Here is a 24,918-nt window from a genome sequence, read left to right on the forward strand (position 1 = left end):
CGGTGCCGCCCGGGGGGGTTAGGGGGGCTGCTGCCTCCATCGCTGAAAGAGCTGCCCCGAGGGACGGGGAGGGGCTGTTGTCCCAAAGCGGGCTCCTTTTCCCGCTCTGCAGACGCCGATATCAAATCTGCCAATCCCGCTTCTTGGGATTTATAACCGTTTCAACAAGATTTTCGCCTTTACTCTCTCTCTCACTTAACGCTTCTCTTCCGTTTCGATGGTCACAATCCACCGGACCACAGGTTTGTTTTCCGAACATCCCAATCATTTCCTGAAGCAAAGAAAATATCCACAGAAGGTATTTCATCCCGTTTTTCAGTTCTCCGACGAAACAACACCAATTCCAAGGAAGTATCGTATTGGAAAGATCGGGTTTCAGGCCAATTTTCACCCTCTGCCAATTTCTCTCGCGGCCACCGTTGAGTCTAATTTTGTATTAATGTCTTTTTGGTCCTGGCATCCCCTCCGAACTTCTTCCAATGGTTCAGGGGGCATCCTAGAGGAGAGCGAGGGGGTGTCTCCCGGGAAGCAGCAGCGCCCATCTGGGTCCCGAAGAAGATCCCCCAACGTCTCTACACACACTAAACCCGGGGGCGTCTCCCGGCCTTTAGCAAATTGTTGAGAGCGAACCCAACCCAACCCAAGGTGTGCACGACTCAAACGACTCCAAGGAGGGACGGCTGCCTTCGTGTGTAAAACTCTCTCTGCTGCCCGGGAGATGTCGCCCCGACCCCTCTCTTCCTTCTTTTCGGCGCTTCCTGCGGTGGGATGTTCCTTCTTATCGGCCGCCTCTTCTTCTCCGAGGGGCTATTCATTAGCGGGGCATTTCTTGCTTCTCCCCAGGGTCTGATTCCTCAGGGTCTTGTGACCTTGTACAGCTCTTTATTTGACTTAATGCGAGATTCTCCCTTCTACCATATGTTTTACCTTCTGAAAAGTACATTCTGCCTTCTGAAGGGACATGAGTGGGAGGCGGCGATTAGAGCTGCGCCGAGGGCTGGCGCCTGCCCGTGTCACCGCAAGAGCTGCCCCGAGCGAGGGGCGAAGCGGGGGGCACTAAAAGAGCTGCCCCGAGGGACGGCCGCCGCTGCGGGTCACCGGAACCCGCACCCGGGGGGCGGGCGAGGCGCGGCCCGGCTCGACACCCCCGGGGAAGGCAAGAGGCGCCTTGGAGCGGGGTGCAGAGAGCACAAAGACACGAGGGAACCGAACGGCGGGAAACCGGGGCGTTCCGCTAAAGCTGCAAAGTTGCTGGGTGATACAAAGCTTGCTGAAAATAAAACTCTATGCGTCCTTGAGGGGAACTGGGCTCCTTATAACGCCAGACCCGCACCTCCACATCTTCAGCCCCCTCCTCGCTGAGCAGGAGCTGTCATTGCCCAATGAACCAGACCTTTAATGGGAAGGGAGAATACAATCAGGAAAAGGAGGAGCCGCCGCTGCTGAGGACAGTCTCCTAATTAGGCGATGGGTGTAAACTAGAAAAGGTTCCGATGTGGAAGCCAAGGGGCGGGAGCTCCGTGGGGAGGAAACTTCTCCCCAGAGCCGGCAACAAAGAAGCCCATTTCGGGGCTCTTTGGGCGCCGGGGCCGGGAAAGCGCTGCCAGCGGCGGAGGCGAGCGCGGGGGGTTCTCAATCAGGTCCCACCCAAGGCGCCCCGCTGGAGGGGGGGCACCGGCGCGGTTCCCAACCAGGTCCGCTCCATCCCCTCCGGGTCGGGTCTCCCCGTGTCCGGGAGGGGAGCGGGGGCTGCGCCCGCTGCTGCCGCCCCTTCGACAGCCTCCTTTTCCTCCCCAAACGGCTCTGAATTCTCCCACAAGAATTAAACCACCCCCAAATACCTCTGGATTCCCCACAAATAACTCCCAGTTCCTCCTCAAACGCCTCTGAATTCTCCCAATATACCTCTGAATTGCCCCAAATGCTTCTGACTTCCTCCCAAAATAACTCTGAACTCCTCCCAAATGCCTCTGAATTCTCTTTAAGTATTTGAATTATCCCCAAATGCCTCTGAATTGTCCCAAATAGTTTGGAGGAAACGGGGGGGGGTTTCACTCTTCGCCTCCTCCCCGCTGAGCCAGGGGGCGGCTGCGGCAGCAGCACGGAGGCAGAAGGGCTGCGAGGAGAAGGGGAGACGGTGCCGGCGACCCCCCGCCCAGGGAAGGACGGAGCTTCTGGGACGCTGGAGGAGGGACAGAACGGGAGCACCGGGAAGGAAGGGGCCCTCCCGCACAGCCACGGGACACGGCCAGGTGAGCTCACCCAACGCCCACGGCTGCTTTTGGGCAGCTCCTGCGGCAGCACCTTCTCGAAGGGTCAGGATTTGGGGGGCACCGGAAGCCCCCCCATGGGCAGGAAAGCACGGGAGAGGATGGGAAGGGGCTCCAGCCACCCCCCTCCCACCGCCGGCATCCCACGCTGCCAGGGAGAGAGGGAGAAGACGCCGGGGGGCAGCCGCCCCCTTCCAGCCGTGTCCTCCAACATTCCCACAGCCAGGATTGGAAGTGGCCCCGGGGGCGAGGAGGGGAGGGGACAGGGCTGCCTCCAGCAGGAGAGAAACACTCAGGGGAATTCATGAAGCTTTATTAAAACTGAACAAAAACCAGCAATAGTATCTCCATTTCCATTTTAACTCTCATGGAGGCCCCACAAGGGCCACTTCACCCCCTGGCTCTGGGGCTACTCTGCCCTGCTGTCGTGGTTTCGGCCTAATTTACCAAAACCAGACCAACAGATGGCCCTTCCCCCCCATCCCTTCTCCCCCCCCCCCCCCCCAAAAGAGGAGAGAGGAGGAGAAAGAGATAACGAGATTTAGAAGTTTAGAATGAACTCAACTACTTTAATGAAGAATTAATATTAAAATAAAAATAAAGAAGAAAATAATGAAATAGATACAATATATACAAAACCCTATCAAGCTCCCAGGATGACAGTCACGTCACCGACAGGCACTGCGGAAGTCCCAGACTGGACTCAGTGGTGAGTGGGAACTGGATTCCAGCTCTGGAGTCAGGAACACACGGATCGGGATCAAACGCAGATGAACAGACGGAGTCCTCTCTGGACGTTGGCCATCGCAGGAAGGGGCTTGACCCTTTGATCCCTCAGCCTTTATCCTGAGCATGGGGCAGATGGGATGGAATACCCCAGTTGGTCAGGTTTGGGTCACCTCTCCTGTCCACTCCTCCCCACTGATGTGACCCCTCTACGTTGTTTTCCGCTTCCGACCCTCTAAGGGGGCAAATAACAACATGGGATGACCTTGGTTGTTATAGCAATAAGGATAAGCAAGGGCCTCCCTGCACACCATCCCTTGGCATGGAGCACAAACATTGGGCTTACCATTCTGAGAACGAGCAGTTTTCTCCACAATATGCCGTTAATTTCAGAGAGTTAGAGGAGGCCTAGCTAGGATGGAAAGGCACAGAACAGAAAATTGGTTCAGTTTTACTTCAAACCGGGACGTTCCACCCCTTATTCCATACCATTTGCATCATGCTTAGATTACAACTACTATCATCTCTAAAATCTATACACACATACATAGATAGATAGATCTATGTAAGTCAGTTATAATTTATCTGTATATACAAAAGCTAAGTCCATTTCACAGCAGATCAGGTTCTCAGGGTAGGAAAGACAGTGTGAAATTCGTTGTGGTTCGTGCCCATGGGTAACATGTCCATCTCAGAGAAGTTTTACTAGACGCCACTTGATCAATCCGGCTAGGCTTCATCATTGCAGTGTCATCCTGAAAAACACTTACAGAACACTGTTAGTATTAGAAACAACTAACATCATACTCAGAATTAAGTATTCTCACCCAGGGTCAAATTCCCTTGAGGTACACATGGAACTTCTCCCTTCTTCAGCATCACCCACCAAGTACATCCAGGTCCTTGAGCAAAAACAGTCCCACAAATGGGTTTGCCTTTGCCCGAGGCAGGAAAAACCCATACGGTTTTCCCTAGCGTATTCCTTTCATGCACCACAGGGACTTTATCCCCTTCTACAATATGGAAAAGGTCTGATTGAGCAGGACCACCTCGGTTGATGGATCCCCTGGTATTAACTAACCAAGTAGCTTGAGCTAAGTGCTTGTCCCAATTTTTAAAGGATCCACCACCCATCGCTTTTAGGGTAGTTTTTAACAATCCATTGTATCGTTCAATTTTTCCAGAAGCTGGTGCATGATAGGGAATATGCTATATCCACTCAATACCATGTTCTTTTGCCCAGCTACTTATAAGATTGTTTTTGAAATGAGTTCCATTGTCAGACTCAATTCTTTCTGGAGTACCATGTCGCCACAAGACTTGCTTTTCGAGGCCCAGGATGGTATTCCGGGCAGTGGCATGGGGCACGGCATAGGTTTCCAACCATCCGGTGCTTCCTTCCACCATTGTAAGCACGTAACGCTTACCCTGGCGGGTTTGAGGGAGTGTGATATAGTCCATTTGCCAAGCCTCCCCACACTTGTATTTCAACCATCGACCTCCATGCCCCAAAGGTTTTAACCTTTTAGCTTGCTTGATTTCGGCGCATGTTTCACAGCCGTGGATAACCTGCGCAATAGCGTCCATGGTTAAATCCACCCCTCGGTCACGAGCCCATTTGTACGTTGCATCTCTTCCTTGATGACCTGAAGTGTCATGGGCCCATCGAGCTAAGAACAATTCACCTTTATGTTCCCAGTCTAAATCTGTCTGGAAAATCTTAGCTGCTCGGTCCACTTGCTGATTGTTCCGATGTTCCTCAGTGGCTCGACTCATAGGTACGTGGGCATCTACATGGCGTACTTTCACGACTAGTTTCTCTGGCCGGTCAGTAATATCTCGCCCTAATTCAGCAGCCCAAATGGGTTTACCCTTGTGCTGCCAGTTGCTCTGCTTCCACTGCTTTAACCATCCCCACAGGGCATTTGCCACCATCCATGAGTCAGTATAAAGATGGAGTATCGGCCACTTTTCTCGCTCAGCAATGTCTAGGGCCAGCTGGATAGCTTTTACCTCTGCAAATTGACTTGATTCACCTTCGCCTTCAGTAGCTTCTGCAACTCGTCGTGTGGGACTCCATACGGCAGCTTTCCATCTTCCATGCTTTCCTACAATACGACAAGATCCATCAGGGAACAAAACATACTGTTTCTCATTATCTGAGAGTTCATTATATGGCGGGGCTTCCTCAGCACGTGTTACCACCTCCTCTGGTGGCATTGTGAAATCTCCACCTTCGGGCCGGTTTGTGATCACTTCTACAATTCCTGGACGATTTGGGTTTCCTATTCGAGCTCGCTGTGTGACCAAGGCAACCCACTTACTCCAGGTAGCATCGGTGGCATGATGAGTAGAAGGAACTTTACCTTTGAACATCCAGCCCAACACTGGCAATCGGGGCGCCAGGAGGAGCTGTACTTCAGTACCAATTACTTCTGAAGCAGCTCTAACTCCTCCATACGCTGCCAAGATTTCTTTCTCAGTTGGAGTACAGTTGGCCTCGGAGCCTTTATAGCCTCGGCTCCAAAATCCCAGGGGTCGACCTCGAGTCTCCCCTGGTCCTTTCTGCCACAGGCTCCAGGTAGGGCCATTATCTCCAGCTGCAGTGTACAGCACATTTTTAATGTCCTGTCCTTTTCGGACTGGTCCAAGTGCTACTGCACACACAATCTCTGGTTTAATTTGTTCAAAGGCTTGTCGTTGCTCAGGACCCCACACAAACTCATTTTTCTTTCGAGTCACTTCATAGAGAGGTTTCACAATCTGACTATAACCTGGAATATGCATTCTCCAGAAACCCACAACGCCTAAGGCGACTCGTGTTTCCTTTTTGTTAGTAGGTGGGGACATAGCTGTTATTTTGTTAATCACCTCCATTGGGATCTGGCGACGGCCATCTCGCCATTTAATTCCCAAGAATTGGATGTTTCTTGCAGGTCCCTTGACCTTACCTCTTTTCACAGCAAAACCTGCTTTCAGAAGAATCTCAATTACTTTCTTACCTTTCTTGAAAACTTCTTTTGCTGTATTACCCCACACAATGATGTCATCAATGTCTTGCAGGTGTTCTGGAGCTCCACCCTTCTCCAGTGCAGTCTGGATCAGTCCATGACAAATAGTAGGGCTGTGTTTCCACCCCTGGGGCTGTCGATTCCGGGTATACTGGACACCCCTCCAGGTGAAAGCAAACTGTGGCCTGCACTCTGCTGCTAAAGGAATAGAGAAAAAGGCATTAGCAATGTCAACTGTAGCATACCACTTGGCTGCCTTCAACTCTAGTTCATATTGCAGTTCTAGCATGTCTGGCACAGCAGCGCCCAGCGGGGCTGTGACTTCATTCAGGCCACGATAGTCCACTGTTAGCCGCCAACCACCATCAGACTTGCGCACTGGCCATATCGGGCTGTTAAAGGGTGAGCGAGTCTTGCTGATCACTCCTTGGGTCTCCAGCCGACGAATCAGGTTCTGAACGGGAATCAAAGAATCTCGGTTAGTGCGATACTGTCGTCAATGCACCGTGGAAGTAGCAAGTGGTACCTGCTGTTCTTCAACCTTCAGCAATCCTACCACAGAAGGGTCATCTGAAAGGCCAGGTAAGGTAGACAGCTGTGTAACACCCTCAGTCTCTACAGCTGCTATACCAAAAGCCCAGCAATACCCTTTCGGGTCTTTGAAATACCCTCTCTTGAGGTAGTCTATGCCAAGGACGCACGGAGCATCTGGGCCAGTCACAATAGGATGCTTTTCCCATTTATTCTTTTTCAAGCTCACTTCGGCCTCCAGTAGAGTCAGTTCTTGAGATCCTCCTGTCACTCCTGCAATAGTGACCGATTCTGTCCATGATTCGATGGCATTAGGGTACACTGTGCACCAGCGTCCACCAGGGCTCTATACTTTCGTGGCTCTAATGTGCCAGGCCATCGAATCCACACAGTCCAATAAACTCGGTTATCCCTCTCCTCCTCCTGGCTGGAGGCAGGGCAACCCTAATGCTGAGGAGAGCATCTCCAATTGCAAGGAGAGTTCCTGGCTGGACAGGGGCAATGCATATTCTGAACTGGAGCAGCCATATTCATGTACCCATCCTTTCTTCTGTTTGCTTTACCTTGCAACTCAAGCACTCGTGACTGTAGGGCTGAAGTAGGTTTTTTATCCCATCTCCTCATGTCCTCTCCATAATTGCAGAGGCAAAGCCCCAGGAAACCTCGGAGTGAGTCCTGTTTCCCTTTGGTTGGTCTCATAGGAGGGCGTTTTTTCTGAAGGGCTGCACCTCGGGTCCGGGCTGCACCTCGGGTCCGGGCTGCACCTCGGGTCCGGGCTGCACCTCGGGTCCGGGCTGCACCTCGGGTCCGGGCTGCACCTCGGGTCCGGGCTGCACCTCGGGTCCGGGCTGCACCTCCGTAAGATTCTCTCCCAATCTCAGCAAGTTTTTCAAGCAGTTTGTGAAAAATTGCCTTGGTCATTTTGTCCATTGTCTCATTGTGTGTCTTATTCTGTTCAGCCATCTTCTCAGTTTGTTCAGCCACTTTCTTAGTCAGGTTTTCTATTGCTGCAACACCGATGGGACAGGAGAGACTATCTTCATACTGCCGCACCCTATCAGCCACCTCATTTACAGTTGGTGTATCAGTATCAGATGCTCCCCAGACCATCCTTGACAAAGTGTGGGAATACACTGATGGTGCACTCTGCACAAACCTTTTAAACAAAGGTCGTTGACACGGCATTTCATCAGGATTTATAGTCGCTTGCCAATCGCCATAAGTCACCTCTCGAACAGCCAGTTCTCTCAGGTATTTAATACCTTTCTCCGTGCTGGTCCATTGCCTTGGACAGCAAGCCATATCATCCTTAAAGTGATATCTGCTCTTTACAGCTGATAACAGTCGCCTCCAGAGACTGAGAACGTCTGCCTTATTCCCAATCGCTTTATCAATACCTCCCTCTTTGGCCAGATTTCCCAGCTGGTTGGCTTCTCTGCCATCTAAGTCTATGGAATTAGCTCCACTGTCCCAGCATCGGAGCAATGCAGGTACCATAGCAATCCAACTGACCACATTATACATCTGGAGGCACATCCACACGAATACAGCACGCTTGAGCCACCGCATCCACACACAAAAAACAAATAAACCTTTCAATATATTCGGCCAGTTTAACACCACTGCGTCAATGAACTTCATACAAAGCTCTCTAAAAACACCATATACGATATTCTGTAGGTACGACATGATGTAAGCTGTCGGTTCTCCCTGAGCAAGCTGGAATTCAAACTATTCAGGCAATCTTATCAGACCACAGCCGTTGTGCCCCACGTTGGGCGCCAATAAATCCGTTGCGGTTTCAGCCTAATTTACCAAAACCAGACCCAAGTCCTCCAACATTCCCAAAGCCAGGATTGGAAGGGGCCCCGGGGGCCAGGAGGGGAGGGGACAGGGCTGCCTCCAGCAGGAGAGAAACACGCAGGGGAATTCATGAAGCTTGATTAAAACTGAACAAAAACCAGCAATAGTATCTCCCTTTCCATTTTAACTCTCATGGAGGCCCATCAAGGGCCACTTCACCCGCTGGCTCTGGGGCTACTCTGCCCTGCTGTCGTGGTTTCGGCCTAATTTACCAAAACCAGACCAACAGAAGGCCCTTCCCCACCCCGCAAAAGAGGAGAGAGGGGGAGGAGAAAGAGATAACGAGATTCTGAAACTTAGAATGAACTAAACTACTTTAATGAAGAATTACTATTAAAATAAAAATAAAGATGAAAATAATGACATAGATACAATATATACAAAACCCTATCAAGCTCCCAGGATGACAGTCACGTCACCGGCAGGCACTGGGGAAGTCCCAGACTGGACTCAGCCATGGACGGAAACTAGATTTCCAATCTGGAGTCAGAAATGCAGGGATCGGGATTAACAGCAGATGAACAGACAGGGTCCTCCTCAGATGTCACCCATCAAGCAAAGAGATGACCCTTTGATCCCTCAGCTTTTATACTGAGTGTGGGGCAGATGGGATGGAACACCCCCTTGGTCACTCTTGGGGGCCCCATCCTGTCCGCTCCTCCCCACAGCAGTGACCCCTCTACGCTCTGCTGCTTCCCACCCTCCAGCGGGGCACAGAACAGTTCCCTTGGTTGTGACAGCAGTAAATACAAGCAAGAGCCTCTCTGCACCCCAGTCCTTGGCATGAACACAATACGCTGATGATTTCAGAGAGCAGAAGAGGATTAGCTGAGAAATAAAGTTAGTGAAGCAAAGGTTGGTTCTGTTCTACCTCAAACTAGGACAATGTGGCACAAGCAAGAAGAGTTCTGGGATGGTCCCAGAGGAGAAAGAAACCAGTTCCATGGATGAGGTCCCAGCCCAGGCAGGCACACGGCAGCTCCCACCACATCTCCTGACCTGCAGGTTCATCTCCTGAGAGCTGGCAGCGAGTTTCTGCTGAGACCAGGAGCAACCAGAGCAGCAGCTGAGGGAAGGACATCCCTGCACCACCCTGTGCTGCTGGAAGAGGTGAAGCTGGGAGTCCCCACCATGGGGAAGGGCCTTTCTCCACCACTTCTGTCAAGTGGTTCTCACTGGAGCATAGGTTTGCTGCAGAGATAAGGCCGTGTCTGCAAGCAGCGGGCACTCAGGAGATCGTGGTCATTCAGGAACAGACAAGGTTCTTCGCCCACCACTGGGATCCTGCAACAAGCAGCACAGACACCACTGGTACCGTGGGGGTCACGGTTCTCCCCTCGAGCAGCAGGAGGGGACAAGGGCTGCCTGGAAAGGGACAGCCCCAGCAGACACCTCCCTCCAGGACCCTGCCCGTCCCACCGCAGGATGGTCTCCCCACAGCCCCAGCTCCCAACGGGACTCACGTCTGGTTGAAGCTGCTGCCGTCCACCCACTCCAGGCGCTCGCCCCGTCTCCGCAGCCCAATCCAGTAATCGATGTTGCCCTTCAGGCGTAAGAGAAACTCCTGGGCAGGAAAAAGAGAAGCCAACAGTCAGGAGATGCTGCCAGCCCCACACCAGTCCCTGTCCCAGCCTCACACTGGTCCCACCAGCCTTGCAGGCAGCCCTGGCCCCACACGGCTACCACGGGCCCTGGGATGGCAGCAGCTCCCACCCCACACCTTCTCCAACAAGCTCCAGGAGCTCACCAGCCCAGCCAGCGCTCTTGGTCTTGCTCTGACACAGCTCTGCTCCCACCCCAGGTTCTGCACCCAACACAGGAACGGCCCCCAAACCCCCACGCACCCACAACAGCCCCTCACTCACCATTTCCCACTCCCTCCTCAGCACGGCCAGCGAGGCCCCACGCGAGGAGCACTGCTCCTGGCTCCACTCCCAGCTCCCCTGGTCCCTCGAGAGGTAGTAGCAGACATTGCGGTACCCGACCCAGCCATCAGGACACGCCAGCACCAGAGCCGCAGGCACAGCTGGATCCCCTCCATGTCTTCCTGCTGGAGAGGGAAGGACAGAAGGGCAGAGGATTGGGCTCCACAGGGACCAGGGGACACAGCTGCGTGGGGCAGGGAAGGAGGCAGCCGCTCCTCCCTTACCTGAGAGTACAGCAACAGCCGCGGCCAGAGCCAGGACCAGAGCCACCAGCACGGCCACTACCAGGACCCACACTGGATGGAGCCTGTGCCACTTGCCTGGAGGGAAAATGAGCCACTCAGGGTGAGGACAGTGCTGTCTCCATCCCATCCCTGCCACCCCCACCACCAGCTGCCCAGGGAACACAGAAGGAACCCCCAGACCCTTTTACCCCCCCGCCAGACACTCAGCTGCAGCTTCTCAGTCCCCCCTCTGGGCACAGGAACTGCCATGGGGCCATTCCCAGCTGGGGGACAGCCCGCAGCAGGAGAGCTGCCAGACAGAGATGGGGGGGCTGCTATGCCCCCCCTCCCCTCGCAACGAGGACCCAGTAGAATACAAAGAAATTTCCAGACAGCTGGAAGAAGCCTCACACTTGCCAGCCCCAGTCCTCACGGGGTGACACTGCCACAGGGACACTGTCCCCTCCCAACAGGCCACAGGGGGGGACCCTACACCCACCAGGAAATCTTATGGGCATTCTTCTGCCTGCAGCCCCAGGCACTTCTGGGTGGGGGGGTGCTCCTCCCTCAGGGGGACTCAGGGGCACCTCCAGGCTCCCATTGCTGGAGCGGAAACCGTTCCTCTCCCCCATGGCACCCTGGAAAGGGAAATCATTTTGCTCAAGAGAACCAGAATTCAGCTTTTCCACCTCTGCTCTTATTGCTGTGCTAGGAGATGGCAGAGTGTGTGCTTCACTGATCAGCGTGACTAGTTCTGGTTGCTGGCACCAGGCCCAGCTTTCGCAGAGCAGCCCGTAGGACAGACACATTTCATCACACCTCAGGAAGTCAATGCCTGCGCAGCGCTGCCCTGTCTCTGCTCACATGGGGGACGCTGCAGGCTGTCCCCAGCAACTGGGGAGCCAAACGCAGCCTCAGGGAGCTCAGCGATTAGCCCTCGGCCACCAGCCACCACCCTCCCCACAAAACACGGTGACACCACACCAGGAGGCCAAAAAAAAAAGAAGGACCAGCACGCCCGGCAGGGAGCCAAAAAAAAAAGAAAGACCAGCGCGCCCGGCAGGGAGGCAAAAGGAGGGAGGCAGAGAAACACCTTTTTCCATTTCACTCCAGTCCAACTCCTCTAGCCCAGCCCCGCACCCCGGGCTCCACCAGCCAAGGCAGAAACCCCAGCTCCCAGCAGCTGCTGGAGCACCGGCTCTCCATCCCGGCAGGGAAATGCCAAAGCCCGGCCCGGGAGAGCGGGCAGAGAGGCTCAGTCTGCACAAGGGCACCGGGCTGCTCCCTCCAGGGCTCCGCCAAGGGCTGGGCAAAGCAGCTCCCCCAGCCCGCACCCCCCCCTCCGCCACGGGAAACAAACAACTCCGGTGGTTTATGAATGAGAAGCCGGCTCCCTGCCGGCAAATACAGAACCGGCTCCTCCGCGCAACGTCTCCCTCTCCTCCCGAGTCAGAGCACGGGAGCCCCAGCGCCGGCAGAGAGACCGGGACTGTGCAGGGGGGTCCCGGAGCTGATCCCCCCCCGCCCGGGAAAGCCCCGGCGGGATCAGCCCCTCCCAGGAACCCAGCGCAGCCCGAGGGAGCCCCGGGGCCAGAGGCAGAGCTCCGGGCAGTAGCGGGGCCCTACGGGGGCTGGGGCCCCCCCGCAGCCGGACACAGGCTCCTCCGGAACCCGCAGACCCCAAAACCCACCGAGGGCACAGCGGGCAGGGGGAGGGGGCCGCTGCCCCCCTGGCCCCGGAGGGAGGGAGGGAGGCGGGCAATGGCGGGGGGGCACGGGGAGCGCTAGTTCGACGGGATCCCTTCCCCACAGCCCCGCACCCAGGGGCCGGGCCCCAGCAGCGCCCGCGGACAGACCTTACCTGCCCCACGGATGGACCGAGCATCCCCCCCAACACACACAACCGCTTCCCCCGGCGCTGTGAAGGGGCTGAGGGAGGAGCCGGTATTTATACCCCTGGCACAGCCCCGCCCACCGGAGCGGTGGCCCAGTCAGGAGGAGGACTGGCGGGGGAGGCAGCCAATCGGAGGTGCCTGACTTTAAGAGACTCTCCCCCTTCCCCCCGCTTCAATCCCCCCCCTTTCCACTTTGTGGGACCCCCCCCGGGGCAGCGCGTCCGGGCACGGGCTATGGGGAGCCCCCGAGAAGGGGCAAAGAGGTTTCCTTGCCGGGTTCAGCGGTCACTGGTCACTGTCAGGGCGGGAGTTGGCCATTAGTGACGTGCTTTGGCGGCTGGAAGCCCCAAAGTGCTAAAACGGGCTGAGATTGGGAGTGGGGCTGAGGAAGAAGTGTTTTTCCGCTGGGGGTGGGGAGACCCCGGCCCAGGTTGCCCGGAGAGGGGGGGAGATGGCCCGTCCCTGGAAACACCCCCGGGCAGGTTGGACGGGGCTCTGGGCGACCTGCTCTGCTCGGAGATGTCCCTGCCCGGGGCAGGGGGCTGGACTCCAGGGGCTTTGCAGGTCCCTTCACTCAGAAACGAGACTATGGTTCTCTGATGAAAACTCCTGTTAAGCCTCCTCCAGGTGCCTCACTTTGGCCGGGACATTCTTATGCACATAAATAAATCTTTTCCCTGGATAATGCAAACTTCTTTCTTCTGCCCGTCGCATCCCTGGGGCTGGACCCTGCTCCCCGCGGCCGGTCCCTCCCCGGGTTCTTGCCGGGATCGCGCTTTGCCCTGGGCAGCTCCGAGCGGGACACAAGACCTTCAGCCAAGTCTTCTCCACATTTGGCACCTGCCTCGCCTGGAGCTTCTTGAGCCCCGCTGCATGAAAGGATGGGGCGGCCGCACGGTGGGGAGGGATGGCTGCTCCGTGCCGGGGGCTCGGGGCTCAGCCCCACCAAGAATTTCCTTTGTCTCTCTGCTTTTCTCTCTCTCTCTCTCTCCTCCTCGTCTCGCTTCCAGCCCGCCCGTTCCCAGATCTCCCAGGAGCAGGCGGCAGCCAAGAGCCCCGATGCAGCTCTCCCCGCCGAGCGTCCTCTCCCGGGCTCCTGCAGAGCTCCAGGGACCCCCCTGCCCTCTCCGCTTCGCTCCCTCCTGCCGCTCCTTCGGATCTCGGGGCGAAAGCTCAGGGCGGGAGGAGGATTCAGGAGGAAGAACGGCCTCCTCGGCTGCCGCCTGCTGCAGCGGGGCTTGGCGGTGAGCGATCGCGGGCACTTGAGGACCGGGGGGCATTTTAATGCGGTCTTGTCACACCCAGTCCTCTCTTCTCACCCCAGTCCTCTCTTCTCACCCCAGGATTCTCGTCACCCCAGTCCTCTCTACCCATCCCAGTCCACTCCTGTCACCCCAGTCCTCTCTACCCATCCCAGTCCTCTCTTGTCACCTCAGTCTTGCCAAGGCAGTCGGACTAATTATAGTACACCCCATTAAGGGAGACTACCTCAACTGGTGCCGCAGGGCGGGGCTGGCTGCGAAGCGCAGGAAGCGAGAGGAAGATGAACGGGGCGCAGCCGGGGGGATGGATGGTTCGTAACCCGAAGTCATCATGTTATAACCCGCTGTTTTACAGCCCGAAGTCAGTTTTTTCGTAATTAAAACTTGCCTATTGACGCTAATCAACTCATATCCCTCACCAGGAGAACCCAGCTCTGCCCATCCCTCGTGTCGGGTTTTTTTTTAAGATGCCTTAGGGCTACGGATTGTTTTTTTTTTGACGAGAAAAAGGCTGGGTTTGGCCCCGGCGTGAAGGGCGGGGGGTGGCGTGGGGGACCCCCGGGGCGAGGCGTCGGGGAGCAGCGAGGGGAAGGGGGGTTGTGGGGCGGCGATGGGAGCTGAACCCAGGGCTGGGCGCTGCCGGGAGCGACCCAAAGAGCTGCCCCGAGGGAAGGGGGGGCTGGGAATCGGTGCCGCCCGGGGGGGTTAGGGGGGCTGCTGCCTCCATCGCTCAAAGAGCTGCCCCGAGGGACCGGGAGGGGCTGTTGTCCCAAAGCGGGCTCCTTTTCCCGCTCTGCAGACGCCGATATCAAATCTGCCAATCCCGCTTCTTGGGATTTATAACCGTTTCAACAAGGTTTTCGCCTTTACTCTCTCTCTCACTTAACGCTTCTCTTCCGTTTCGATGGTCACAATCCACCGGACCACAGGTTTGTTTTCCGAACATCCCGATCATTTCCTGAAGCAAAGAAAATATCCACAGAAGGTATTTCATCCCGTTTTCCAGTTCTCCGACGAAACAACACCAATTCCAAGGAAGTATCGTATTGGAAAGATCGGGTTTCAGGCCAATTTTCACCCTCTGCCAATTTCTCTCGCGGCCACCGTTGAGTCTAATTTTGTATTAATGTCTTTTTGGTCCTGGCATCCCCTCCGAACTTCTTCCAATGGCTCAGGGGGCATCCTAGAGGAGAGCGAGGGGGTGTCTCCCGGGAAGCAGCAGCGCCCATCTGGGTCCCGAAGAAGATCCCCCAACGTCTCTACACACACTAAACCCGGGGGCGTCTCCCGGCCTTTAGCAAATTGTTGAGAGCGAACCCAACCCAACCCAACGTGTGCACGACTCAAACGACTCCAAGGAGGGACGGCTGCCTTCGTGTGTAAAACTCTCTCTGCTGCCCGGGAGATGTCGCCCCGACCCCTCTCTTCCTCCTTTTCGCCACGAAAATCCCCCTTTTCGGTGGCGTCGCAGCGCTGTGTCGCTCCCCGCCCGGCTGCAGGAGAGGAGCCGATGGAGCCCCCCATCCAAAGGGGGGTGCGCGCTGGAGTCCAGTCGGGTCGCTGCTCCCCGTGGGGGGGGGCGGCGGGACCATCGGGGCCAGGCTGTCACCGCAGTCCCCCCTGGGTGGCCGGAAACTCTTGTCCCAAAGCGGGGTCCTTTACCCGCTGTGCAGACGCCAATAGACACCCAGAGCAGAGGTTTTCTCTCTTGAGTTCATTTCTGCAGAGGTGGGTGCTCGGGGGGGATCCACAAAGCCAGCACCCCGCCTTCTAAACCCTGAGGGATATTCCTGCCCTTCCGAGCACAGAAATACGCCCCTTAATTGTGATTAGTGGTTAGCACCTTATCTTAACGATTTCTCTCGGTTAGTACAGTCTCTCGCTTTCATTTAAAGCTCCGAGGTCCTTTAATTGGAGGTGGGACTGGGGGGTTGGAACTCGATGATCTTTAAGGTCCCTTCCGACTCCAACCCTCCTATGATCCTATGAATTGATGTGCCCAGGCTCCAGGACGGTGGGGGGAGGAGTGCAATTCGGTGCCCAGTTCGGTCTCCCCTCGAGTTGGGGGTCGCGATCTCCCACCGCCACCTTTCCCTTTCCCCCGGGTCCCGCAAATTCGGGTTGACTTTATGCCTCACCCGGCAGCTCTCTGGTTTCCCGCGGGTTTCGGCGCCTCCTGCGCTGGGATGTTCCTTCTTATCGGCCTCCTCTTCTTCTCCGAGGGGCTATTCATTAGCGGGGCATTTCTTGCTTCTCCCCAGGGTCTGATTCCTCAGGGTCTTGTGACCTTGTACAGCTCTTTATTTGACTTAATGCGAGATTCTCCCTTCTACCATATGTTTTACCTTCTGAAAAGTACATTCTGCGCTGCCAGCGGCGGAGGCGAGCGCGGGGGGTTCTCAATCAGGTCCCACCCAAGGCGCCCCGCTGGAGGGGGGGCACCGGCGCGGTTCCCAACCAGGTCCGCTCCACCCCCTCCGGGTCGGGTCTCCCCGTGTCCGGGAGGGGAGCGGGGGCTGCGCCCGCTGCTGCCGCCCCTTCGACAGCCTCCTTTTCCTCCCCAAACGCCTCTGAATTCTCCCACAAGAATTAAACTACCCCCAAATACCTCTGGATTCTCCCCAAATAACTCCCAGTTCCGCATCAAACGCCTCTGAATTCTCCCAATATACCTCTGAATTGCCCCAAATGCTTCTGACTTCCTCCCAAAATAACTCTGAACTCCTCCCAAATGCCTCTGAATTCTCTTTAAGTATTTCAATTATCCCCAAATACCTCTGAATTGTCCCAAATAGTTTGGAGGAAACGGAGGGGGGTTTCACTCTTCGCCTCCTCCCCGCTGAGCCAGGGGGCGGCTGCGGCAGCAGCGCGGAGGCAGAAGGGCTGCGAGGAGAAGGGGAGACGGTGCCGGCGACCCCCCGCCCAGGGAAGGACGGAGCTTCGGGGACGCTGGAGGAGGGACAGAACGGGAGCACCGGGAAGGAAGGGGCCCTCCCGCACAGCCACGGGACACGGCCAGGTGAGCTCACCCAACGCCCACGGCTGCTTTTGGGCAGCTCCTGCGGCAGCACCTTCTGGAAGGGTCAGGATTTGGGGGGCACCGGAAGCCCCCCCATGGGCAGGAAAGCACGGGAGAGGATGGGAAGGGTGTATGGGAGCTCCCAGCCAAACCGGTTTCAGAGCACAGTAGGTGAGATGCAGGGAGTTGTCATCCGACTCAGCTTCATCCCCCCCTTGCCTTGTCTACGCAGAGATAACTTGGGGGGAGCTGCAGAAACGGCTCAGCCCGGGGTTGTCTCAAGATTGTGTCACAATAAGAACAGAAAGCGAATGGAGCCTTAACTGCCTTAGCAAATAAAATGCCCTGAGTCCCATCCCACCACTAGTCCCATGACTTTGAGTGCTAGACGTCACAAAATTGGCAACAGAGACTCGGCCATCGCACCACCAGAGGTAAACATCCCAGACAGTGTAACCCACTCAGGCATAATCCTGCACCCCCACAGAATCAGGAAATATAAACCGCAAGGTTTGAGGAGGAAAATGGGGGTAATCTTCCACCGATACAGCTGGCCTGTAGGAGATTCATCCCCCCCCTTGTCCAGGACGCTGTACAGGGTAACTTCCCAGGGATTGAGCGACCTTACCTGAGAGAAAGGGTAAGTGATAAAGAAACATACGTATGGTATGTGGCATGCTATTAAGATGGTGATTTGTGCACTCTTTTAAGGTATTAATATCTAGCATGCTTGTGGTTTGTGGTGTTCCTTTTCAGGATCACTTGGAGGTTGCAATAGCGTATTCCGCAAATTGCTTTTAAATTGCAATAGTGTAATCGCTATAGATTAATAGTGTAAACACATAGAACTCGCAATAGTGACGGATTGGACCTGGGAGTGAAGTCCAAATAAATTGTTAATTTGAACCTCTCAGTGAAGTCCTTTTTCCCGTTTCGTCACAAAGGGGCTCCAGCCACCCCCATCCCACCGCCGGCACCCCACGCTGCCAGGGATAGAGGGAGGAGACCCCGGGGGGCAGCCGCCCTCTCCCAACCGTGTCCTCCAACACTCCCAAAGCCAGGATGGAAAGTGGCCCCGGGAGCGAGGAGGGGAGGGGACAGGGCTGCCTCCAGCAGGGCCCTGCCACAGAAGGAGAGAAACACACAGGGAAATTCATGGTGGTTTATTAAAAGCAGTACAAAAACCAACAATAGTATCTCCAATTACATTTTAATACTCACAGGAGCCCCACAAGGGCCACTTCAACCCCTGGCTCTGTGGCCCCCCTGCCCTGCACAGGACCAGGGACCTGCACTGAGCTTTCTGGGCCCAGCTCATGGGGGAGCAGCTGCTCCAGCACCAAAGTCACAGCTTAAAAGAAGGCTTCTGTGTTGTCATTTCAGACAAATGGACCAATGACATGAGGACAGATGCTCTCCCCCACCTCTCCCTCCAAGGAGAGGAGGAGGAGAGAGAAAGAGATTTACAAGTTTTGAACAAAATAAATAGCTTGAATAAATTAAAATAGAAATAATGAGCTTTTACACTTAACATGGGGCAGATGGGATGGAACACACCCTTGGCCAGTTTTGGGGCCCCCTTCCTGTCCACTCCTCCCCACAGCAGCGACCCCTCTACGCTCTGCTGCTTCCCACCCTCCAGCGGGGCACAGAACAGTTCCCTTGGCTGTTACAGCAGTAAATACAAGCAAGAGCCTCTCTGCACCCCAGTTCTTGGCATGAACACAATACGCTGATGATTTCGGAGAGCAGAAGAGGATTAGCTGAGAAATAAAGTTAGTGAAGCAAAGGTTGGTTCTGTTCTACCTCAAACTAGGACAATGTGACTTGTGGCACAAGCAAGAAGAGTTCTGGGATGGTCCCAGGAGGAGAAAGAAACCAGTTCCATGGATGAGGTCCCAGCCCAGGAGGGCACACGGCAGCTCCCACCACATCTCCTGACCTGCAGGTTCATCTCCTGAGAGCTGGCAGCGAGTTTCTGCTGAGACCAGGAGCAACCAGAGCAGCAGCTGAGGGAAGGACATCCCTGCACCACCCTGTGCTGCTGGAAGAGGTGAAGCTGGGAGTCCCCACCATGGGGAAGGGCCTTTCTCCACCACTTCTGTCAAGTGGTTCTCACTGGAGCATAGGTTTGCTGCAGAGATAAGGCCGTGTCTGCAAGCAGCGGGCACTCAGGAGATCGTGGTCATTCAGGAACAGACAAGGTTCTTTGCCCACCACTGGAATCCTGCAACAAGCAGCACAGACACCACTGGTACCGTGGGGGTCACGGTTCTCCCCTCGAGCAGCAGGAGGGGACAAGGGCTGCCTGCAAAGGGACAGCCCCAACAGACGCCTCCCTCCAGGACCCTGCCCATCCCACCGCAGGATGGTCTCCCCACAGCCCCAGCTCCCAATGGGACTCACGTCTGGTTGAAGCTGCTGCCGTCCACCCACTCCAGGTGCTCGCCCCGTCTCCGCAGCCCAATCCAGTAATCGATGTTGCCCTTCAGGCGTAAGAGAAACTCCTGGGCAGGAAAGAGAGAAGCCAACAGTCAGGAGATGCTGCCAGCCCCACACCAGCCCCTGTCCCAGCCTCACACTGGTCCCACCAGCCTTGCAGGCAGCCCTGGCCCCACATGGCTACCACTGGCCCTGGGATGGCAGCAGCTCCCAATCCACCCCTGCTCCAACAAGCTCCAGGAGCTCACCAGCCCGGCCAGCGCTCTTGGTCCTGCTCTGACACAGCTCTGCTCCCACCCCGGGCTCTGCACCCAACACAGGAACGTCCCCCAAACCCCCACGCACCCACAACAGCCCCTCACTCACCATTTCCCATTCCCTCCTGAGCACGGCCAGCGAGGCCCCACGGGAGGAGCACTGCTCCTGGCTCCACTCCCAGCTCCCCTGGTCCTTCGAGAGGTAGTAGCAGACATTGCGGTACCCGACCCAGCCATCAGGACACGCCAGCACCGGAGCCACAGGCACAGCTGGATCCCCTCCATGTCTTCCTGCTGGAGAGGGAAGGGCAGAAGGGCAGAGGATTGGGCTCCGCAGGGACCAGGGGACACAGCTGCGTGGGGCAGGGAAGGAGGCAGCCGCTCCTCCCTTACCTGAGAGTACAGCAACAGCCGCGGCCAGAGCCAGGACCAGAGCCACCAGCACCAGGACCCACACTGGATGGAGCCTGTGCCACTTGCCTGGAGGGGGAATGAGCCACTCGGGGTGAGGACGGTGCTGTCTCCGTCCCATCCCTGCGATGCCCAGTACCAGCTGCCCAGGGAACACAGAAGGGATCCCCAGACCCTTTTACCCCCCCACACACACACTCAGCTGCAGCTTCTCAGTCCCCTCCCCGGGCACAGGAACTGCCATGGGGCCATTCCCAGCTGGCAGCAAGGGACAGTCACACAGAGCAGGGACAAGGCTGTCACCACACACACACTGGGGGAGAGCCCGCAGCAGGAGAGCTGCCAGACAGACAGAGATGGGGGGGGCTGCTATGCCCCCCCTCTCCTCGCAGTGAGGACCCAGTAGAATACAAAGAAGTTTCCAGACAGCTGGAAGAAGCCTCACACTTGCCAGCCCCAGTCCTCTTGAGGTGACACAGCCATGGGGACACTGTCCCGTCCCCACAGGGGGGACCCTGCACTCACCCAGGACTCTTCCGTGAATCCTTCTGCCTGCAGCCCCAGGCACCTCTGGGTGGGGGGACGCTCCTCCCTCAGGGGGACTCAGGGGCTCCTCCACGTTCCCATTCCTGGAGAAGAAACCGTTCCTCTCCCCCATGGCGCCCTGGAAAGGGAAATCCCTTGGCTCACAACAAGCAGGACCTTGCGCCCAAGGGATCACAACTGCTGCCAAAGCCCGTTTCAAGCCAGGCCTGTACCCAGGACGCCCCCTGCTCTGTCCATCGTATTGGGATATCACAGAGAAGGGGATGGAGCAGATGGGAAAGATTAATTCTATGAGCTGATGGCACCAGGCCTGACTTTAACAACTCAGCTGTGACCCCACAGTGACACCCAGAAAGGAGGTGCCAGCGCAGCCCTGTCCCTGCTCCCCCAGGACTCTTCAGCCTGTCCCCAGCAAGTTGGAAGACAAACGCAGCCCCCGCTCACCTGGTGGCCGCTGGGGGCCGGGGGGGAGATTAATTTCACTCTTAAGAGAGAAGTAGTGAAATATTTATTAAGGTGAAACAGTGATTTAACAAAATCAGTAGGAAATGCGACAGTGTTCTAGGAGATTCCTTGGCAAGGCACACTCTGTTATTTCCTGCAGAGAGGAGAGGGTCAGACACGCTGTCGGGGAGACCCTCCCGTTGAGTCAGGAGGTTCAGAAAGGACCCCCTTGCTTTCTAAACTCCTGCTCAGAGAGGAGTCTAGATCCAATCCTAGTCCCAGACTTGGTCAGCGGGTAATGGCTACAGGATTGTATCTTTGCAATCAACCCGTTATATGACTTAGCTAAGATTTCAAAGTTCAGCACGCTATGAGTCACTTACCCAAAATCTGTTCCCACGAGGAGTCTCTCGGCCTCGAGGAGTAGAACCTTAAGCGAGCATCCCCACTCAAGGGGAGATCCTGGCCTGCAGCCTCCGCCCTGCAGGAGAGCTCCAAGGGCTCTGGGGCTCTCCGCTATTTATAGAGTGGGTCCTAAACTCATATTCCCCTGGGAACAAAACATTTAAGTCCCCACTCCAAACACTGCTCTGGCCGCCGCTCTCCCTGCTCCGGGGGGGGTCACTCAGGGACTCTCTTTTAATCCCGGTGCCCCCAGGGTCCCACCCCCGGCCGGTGCCGACTGAATTCCTCTCTTCCCGTTCTCCGCCCGGGTTGCATCATTCGGGGACGGGGACGCGACACCGCCGGAGGGGGCGCTGTGATCGTGCTGGAGGGAAGAGAACAGGGGGTTCCCCGCTCCTCTCTGGCCCCGGTCGGGAGGGGAATTCGGAGTCCCCGGGCCCCCTCTGGGAACGGGAAAGTTTTGGGAAAAACCGAGGATCCTTACTCCCTCTCTGGGCACTGCTGGGATTGGGGGAATCAGGGGGAACCCTATCCCTCTCTGTCTGGTGATGGGGGGGAACGGGCAGATCCCTACCTGTCCCCGCACACAACCACGCTCTTCCTTCGCCTCCGGCTCCTGCTCCGCCGCCGCCGCCGCTCTCTGGAGGGGCAGGCACCGAAGGACTCGCCGTTAATCCCGCCCCGCCAGAGTCTGACCAATCAGAGCGCAAGACCGAGGAGTGGCGTGGGAGACAGCCAATCGAAGCGCTGCCTTACCACACCCCACCCACCCCCCCTCCACCCCCCCTCCACCCCCCCCTATTCCGCTTTGTGGGACCCCCCCCGGGGCAGCGCGTCCGGGCACGGGCTATGGGGAGCCCCCGAGAAGGGGCAAAGAGGTTTCCTTGCCGGGTTCAGCGGTCACTGGTCACTGTCAGGGCGGGAGTTGGCCATGAGCTCCCATACACCCTTCCCATCCTCTCCCGTGCTTTCCTGCCCCTGGGGGGGTTCCGGTGCCCCCCAAATCCTGACCCCTCGAGAAGGTGCTGCCGCAGGAGCTGCCCAAAAGCAGCCGTGGGCGTTGGGTGAGCTCACCTGGCCGTGTCCCGTGGCTGTGCGGGAGGGCCCCTTCCTTCCCGGTGCTCCCGTTCTGTCCCTCCTCCAGCGTCCCAGAAGCTCCGTCCTTCCCTGGGCGGGGGGTCGCCGGCACCGTCTCCCCTTCTCCTCGCAGCCCTTCTGCCTCCGCGCTGCTGCCGCAGCCGCCCCCTGGCTCAGCGGGGAGGAGGCGAAGAGTGAAACCCCCCCCCCGTTTCCTCCAAACTATTTGGGACAATTCAGAGGTATTTGGGCATAATTCAAATACTTAAAGAGAATTCAGAGGCATTTGGGAGGAGTTCAGAGTTATTTTGGGAGGAAGTCAGAAGCATTTGGGGCAATTCAGAGGTATATTGGGAGAATTCAGAGGCGTTTTAGGAGAATCTGGGAGTTATTTGGGGAGAATCCAGAGGTATTTGGGGGTAGTTTAATTCTTGTGGGAGAATTCAGAGCCGTTTGGGGAGGAAAAGGAGGCTGTTGAAGGGGCGGCAGCAGCGGGCGCAGCCCCCGCTCCCCTCCCGGACACGGGGAGACCCGACCCGGAGGGGGTGGAGCGGACCTGGTTGGGAACCGCGCCGGTGCCCCCCCTCCAGCGGGGCGCCTTGGGTGGGACCTGATTGAGAACCCCCCGCGCTCGCCTCCGCCGCTGGCAGCGCTTTCCCGGCCCCGGCGCCCAAAGAGCCCCGAAATGGGGCTAAAGGATTACGTCTTCGCTAAGGCTTCAAAGTTCAGCATGCTATTAGTCACTTACCGACAATGTGTTGCGGCACTCTCAGGTAAGGGAGGAGCGGCTGCCTCCTTCCCTGCCCCACGCAGCTGTGTCCCCTGGTCCCTGCCGAGCCCAATCCTCTGCCCTTCCCTCTCCAGCAGGAAGACATGGAGGGGATCCAGCTGTGCCTGCGGCTCCCGTGTGTCCTTATGACTGGGTCGGGTACTACAATGTCTGCTACTACCTCTCGAAGGACCAGGGGAGCTGGGAGTGGAGCCAGGAGCAGTGCTCCTCGCGTGGGGCCTCGCTGGCCGTGCTGAGGAGGGAGTGGGAAATGGTGAGTGAGGGGCTGTTGTGGATTGTGCTTGGGTTGGGAGCAGAGCTGTGTCAGAGCAGGACCAAGAGCACTGGCTGGGCTGCTGAGCTCCTGCAGCAGCTTTGGAGCTTGTTGGAGCAGGTGTGGGGTGGGAGCTGCTGCCATCCCAGGGCCCGTGGTAGCCATGCGGTGCTGAGGCTGATACAGGGGCCAGCGTGGGGCTGGCAGCAGCTCCTGACTGGCGGGGCGGGATTAAAAGCGAGTCCTTCGGTGACCGCCCCCGCACAGAGCAGGGGAGCAGGAGCAGGAGCCGGAGGTGAGGCCGAAGCTGAAGCTGGAGGAGTGTGGTTGTGTTCTGGGACAGGTAGGGCTGGGCCGCTGCCCCTGGTTTCCCTCCAACCAGACGGACAGGGATAGGGGTCCCCCTGATTCCCTCAATCCCAGCAGTGCCCGGAGAGGGACTAAGGATCCCCTGATTCTCCCCCAACCCTTCCCGTGCCCAGAGAGACCCCGGGGACTCCCGCTTCCCGCGGGTGGCGGGGCGGCGCGCGGCGGTTCCCGCAGGCTTCACTTGTTGCCCTGCTTTCTGGGGACAGGCTGCAGTGTCCCGGGGGGAGCAACGACAGGGGTTTCTGCGTGTCACTGTGGGGTCACAGCTGAGTTGTTGAAGCAAGACCTGGTGCCATCAGCTCACAGAATTCATCTTTCTCATCTGGTCCATCGCCTTCTCTGTGACCTCTCAACACGATGAACAGAGCAGGGGGGGTCCTGGATCCAGGCCTGGCTTGAAACAGGCTTTAGCAGCAGTTGTGATCCCTTGGGTGCAAGGTCCTGCTTGTTTTGGTTTTTTTTTTGTGTTAAAACATGATGAACTACCCCTGGTGCTTCTCTCTTGCTGGGGCAGGGTCCTACTGGAGGCAGCCCTGTCCCTTCCCCTCCTCACCCCCGGGGTCACTTTCCATCCTGGCTTTTTCTTTTCAACCCAGTCCAAGGGTTGCAAAGGACACGCTCGCTCCCGTGCTGCCTCTGCAAGGCCATAACAGAGAAAACTTGTTCTTAGTACTTAAACCCTTCATAGCACCAGAAACGGCTCAGGTAAAGAAGGTTATCAGCTGGATTGTGGTTCCAGTCCCTCATTAACTGGTGTCCAGCTCTTGGGACATTGCCCAGACATGGTGACCAAAGGCCTTTGTCACCTCCCATTTTCTGCCAGTTTGCTGCTCAGGACAGAAGCTTGGTGCCTGCTCCATCCTGGCACCCCCAAAGTCCCCCAGATGGATGGCGGTGGCTGGGCTGGGTGGAGGGGCCACAGCCGCTTTTTGGGGGACACCATGGCAGGCAGAGGAGTGACATGACGTGCCCCTGGGATACCGAGTTGGTTTAACCCCAGCCGGGACCACACAGCCCCTTGCTCACTGCCCCCAGCTGGGATGGGGGAGAGAAGGGGAAGAGGAAGAGATTTTGTCCCAACTGTTGATGCCGCCCCAGCCCACTCGCTGGTGGGACAGTGTGAGGAGCAGACCAGGCCTTGACAGCCCCCAAAGTCAACCCCATCCCAGCTGAACCCAGGACAGATGCCTGTTGCTGC

General features: G+C 56.9%; 2 protein-coding genes across 3 annotated transcripts; both read right to left on the reverse strand.

The window, feature by feature from the left end:
* Nucleotides 1-7,233: 7,233 nt before the first annotated feature.
* Nucleotides 7,234-11,359, reverse strand: LOC141476106 (C-type lectin domain family 2 member D5-like). Its single transcript, XM_074164708.1, has 6 exons — nt 11,050-11,359; nt 10,551-10,646; nt 10,267-10,451; nt 9,865-9,965; nt 9,578-9,685; nt 7,234-7,414 (listed from the first exon to the last, which is right to left on the reverse strand). Exons 1-6 carry the CDS (start codon nt 11,357-11,359, stop codon nt 7,234-7,236), a joined length of 981 nt encoding a protein of 326 aa, XP_074020809.1.
* Nucleotides 11,360-17,874: 6,515 nt separating this feature from the next.
* On the reverse strand, nt 17,875-21,924 carry LOC141476183 (C-type lectin domain family 2 member B-like). Of its 2 annotated transcripts, none has more exons than XM_074164794.1 (6): nt 21,210-21,924; nt 20,362-20,500; nt 19,819-19,905; nt 19,535-19,719; nt 19,133-19,233; nt 17,875-18,953 (listed from the first exon to the last, which is right to left on the reverse strand). In XM_074164794.1, exons 2-6 carry the CDS (start codon nt 20,492-20,494, stop codon nt 18,842-18,844), a joined length of 618 nt encoding a protein of 205 aa, XP_074020895.1. In that variant the 5' UTR covers nt 20,495-20,500; nt 21,210-21,924; the 3' UTR covers nt 17,875-18,841. The 2 variants fall into 2 exon arrangements, with proteins under 2 accessions (XP_074020895.1, XP_074020894.1); XM_074164793.1 differs by having other exon boundaries at nt 21,806-21,909.
* Between the last annotated feature and the right edge of the window lie 2,994 nt (nt 21,925-24,918).

Source organism: Numenius arquata, chromosome 28, assembly GCF_964106895.1.
Source record: "Numenius arquata chromosome 28, bNumArq3.hap1.1, whole genome shotgun sequence".
Classification (NCBI taxonomy): domain Eukaryota; kingdom Metazoa; phylum Chordata; class Aves; order Charadriiformes; family Scolopacidae; genus Numenius; species Numenius arquata.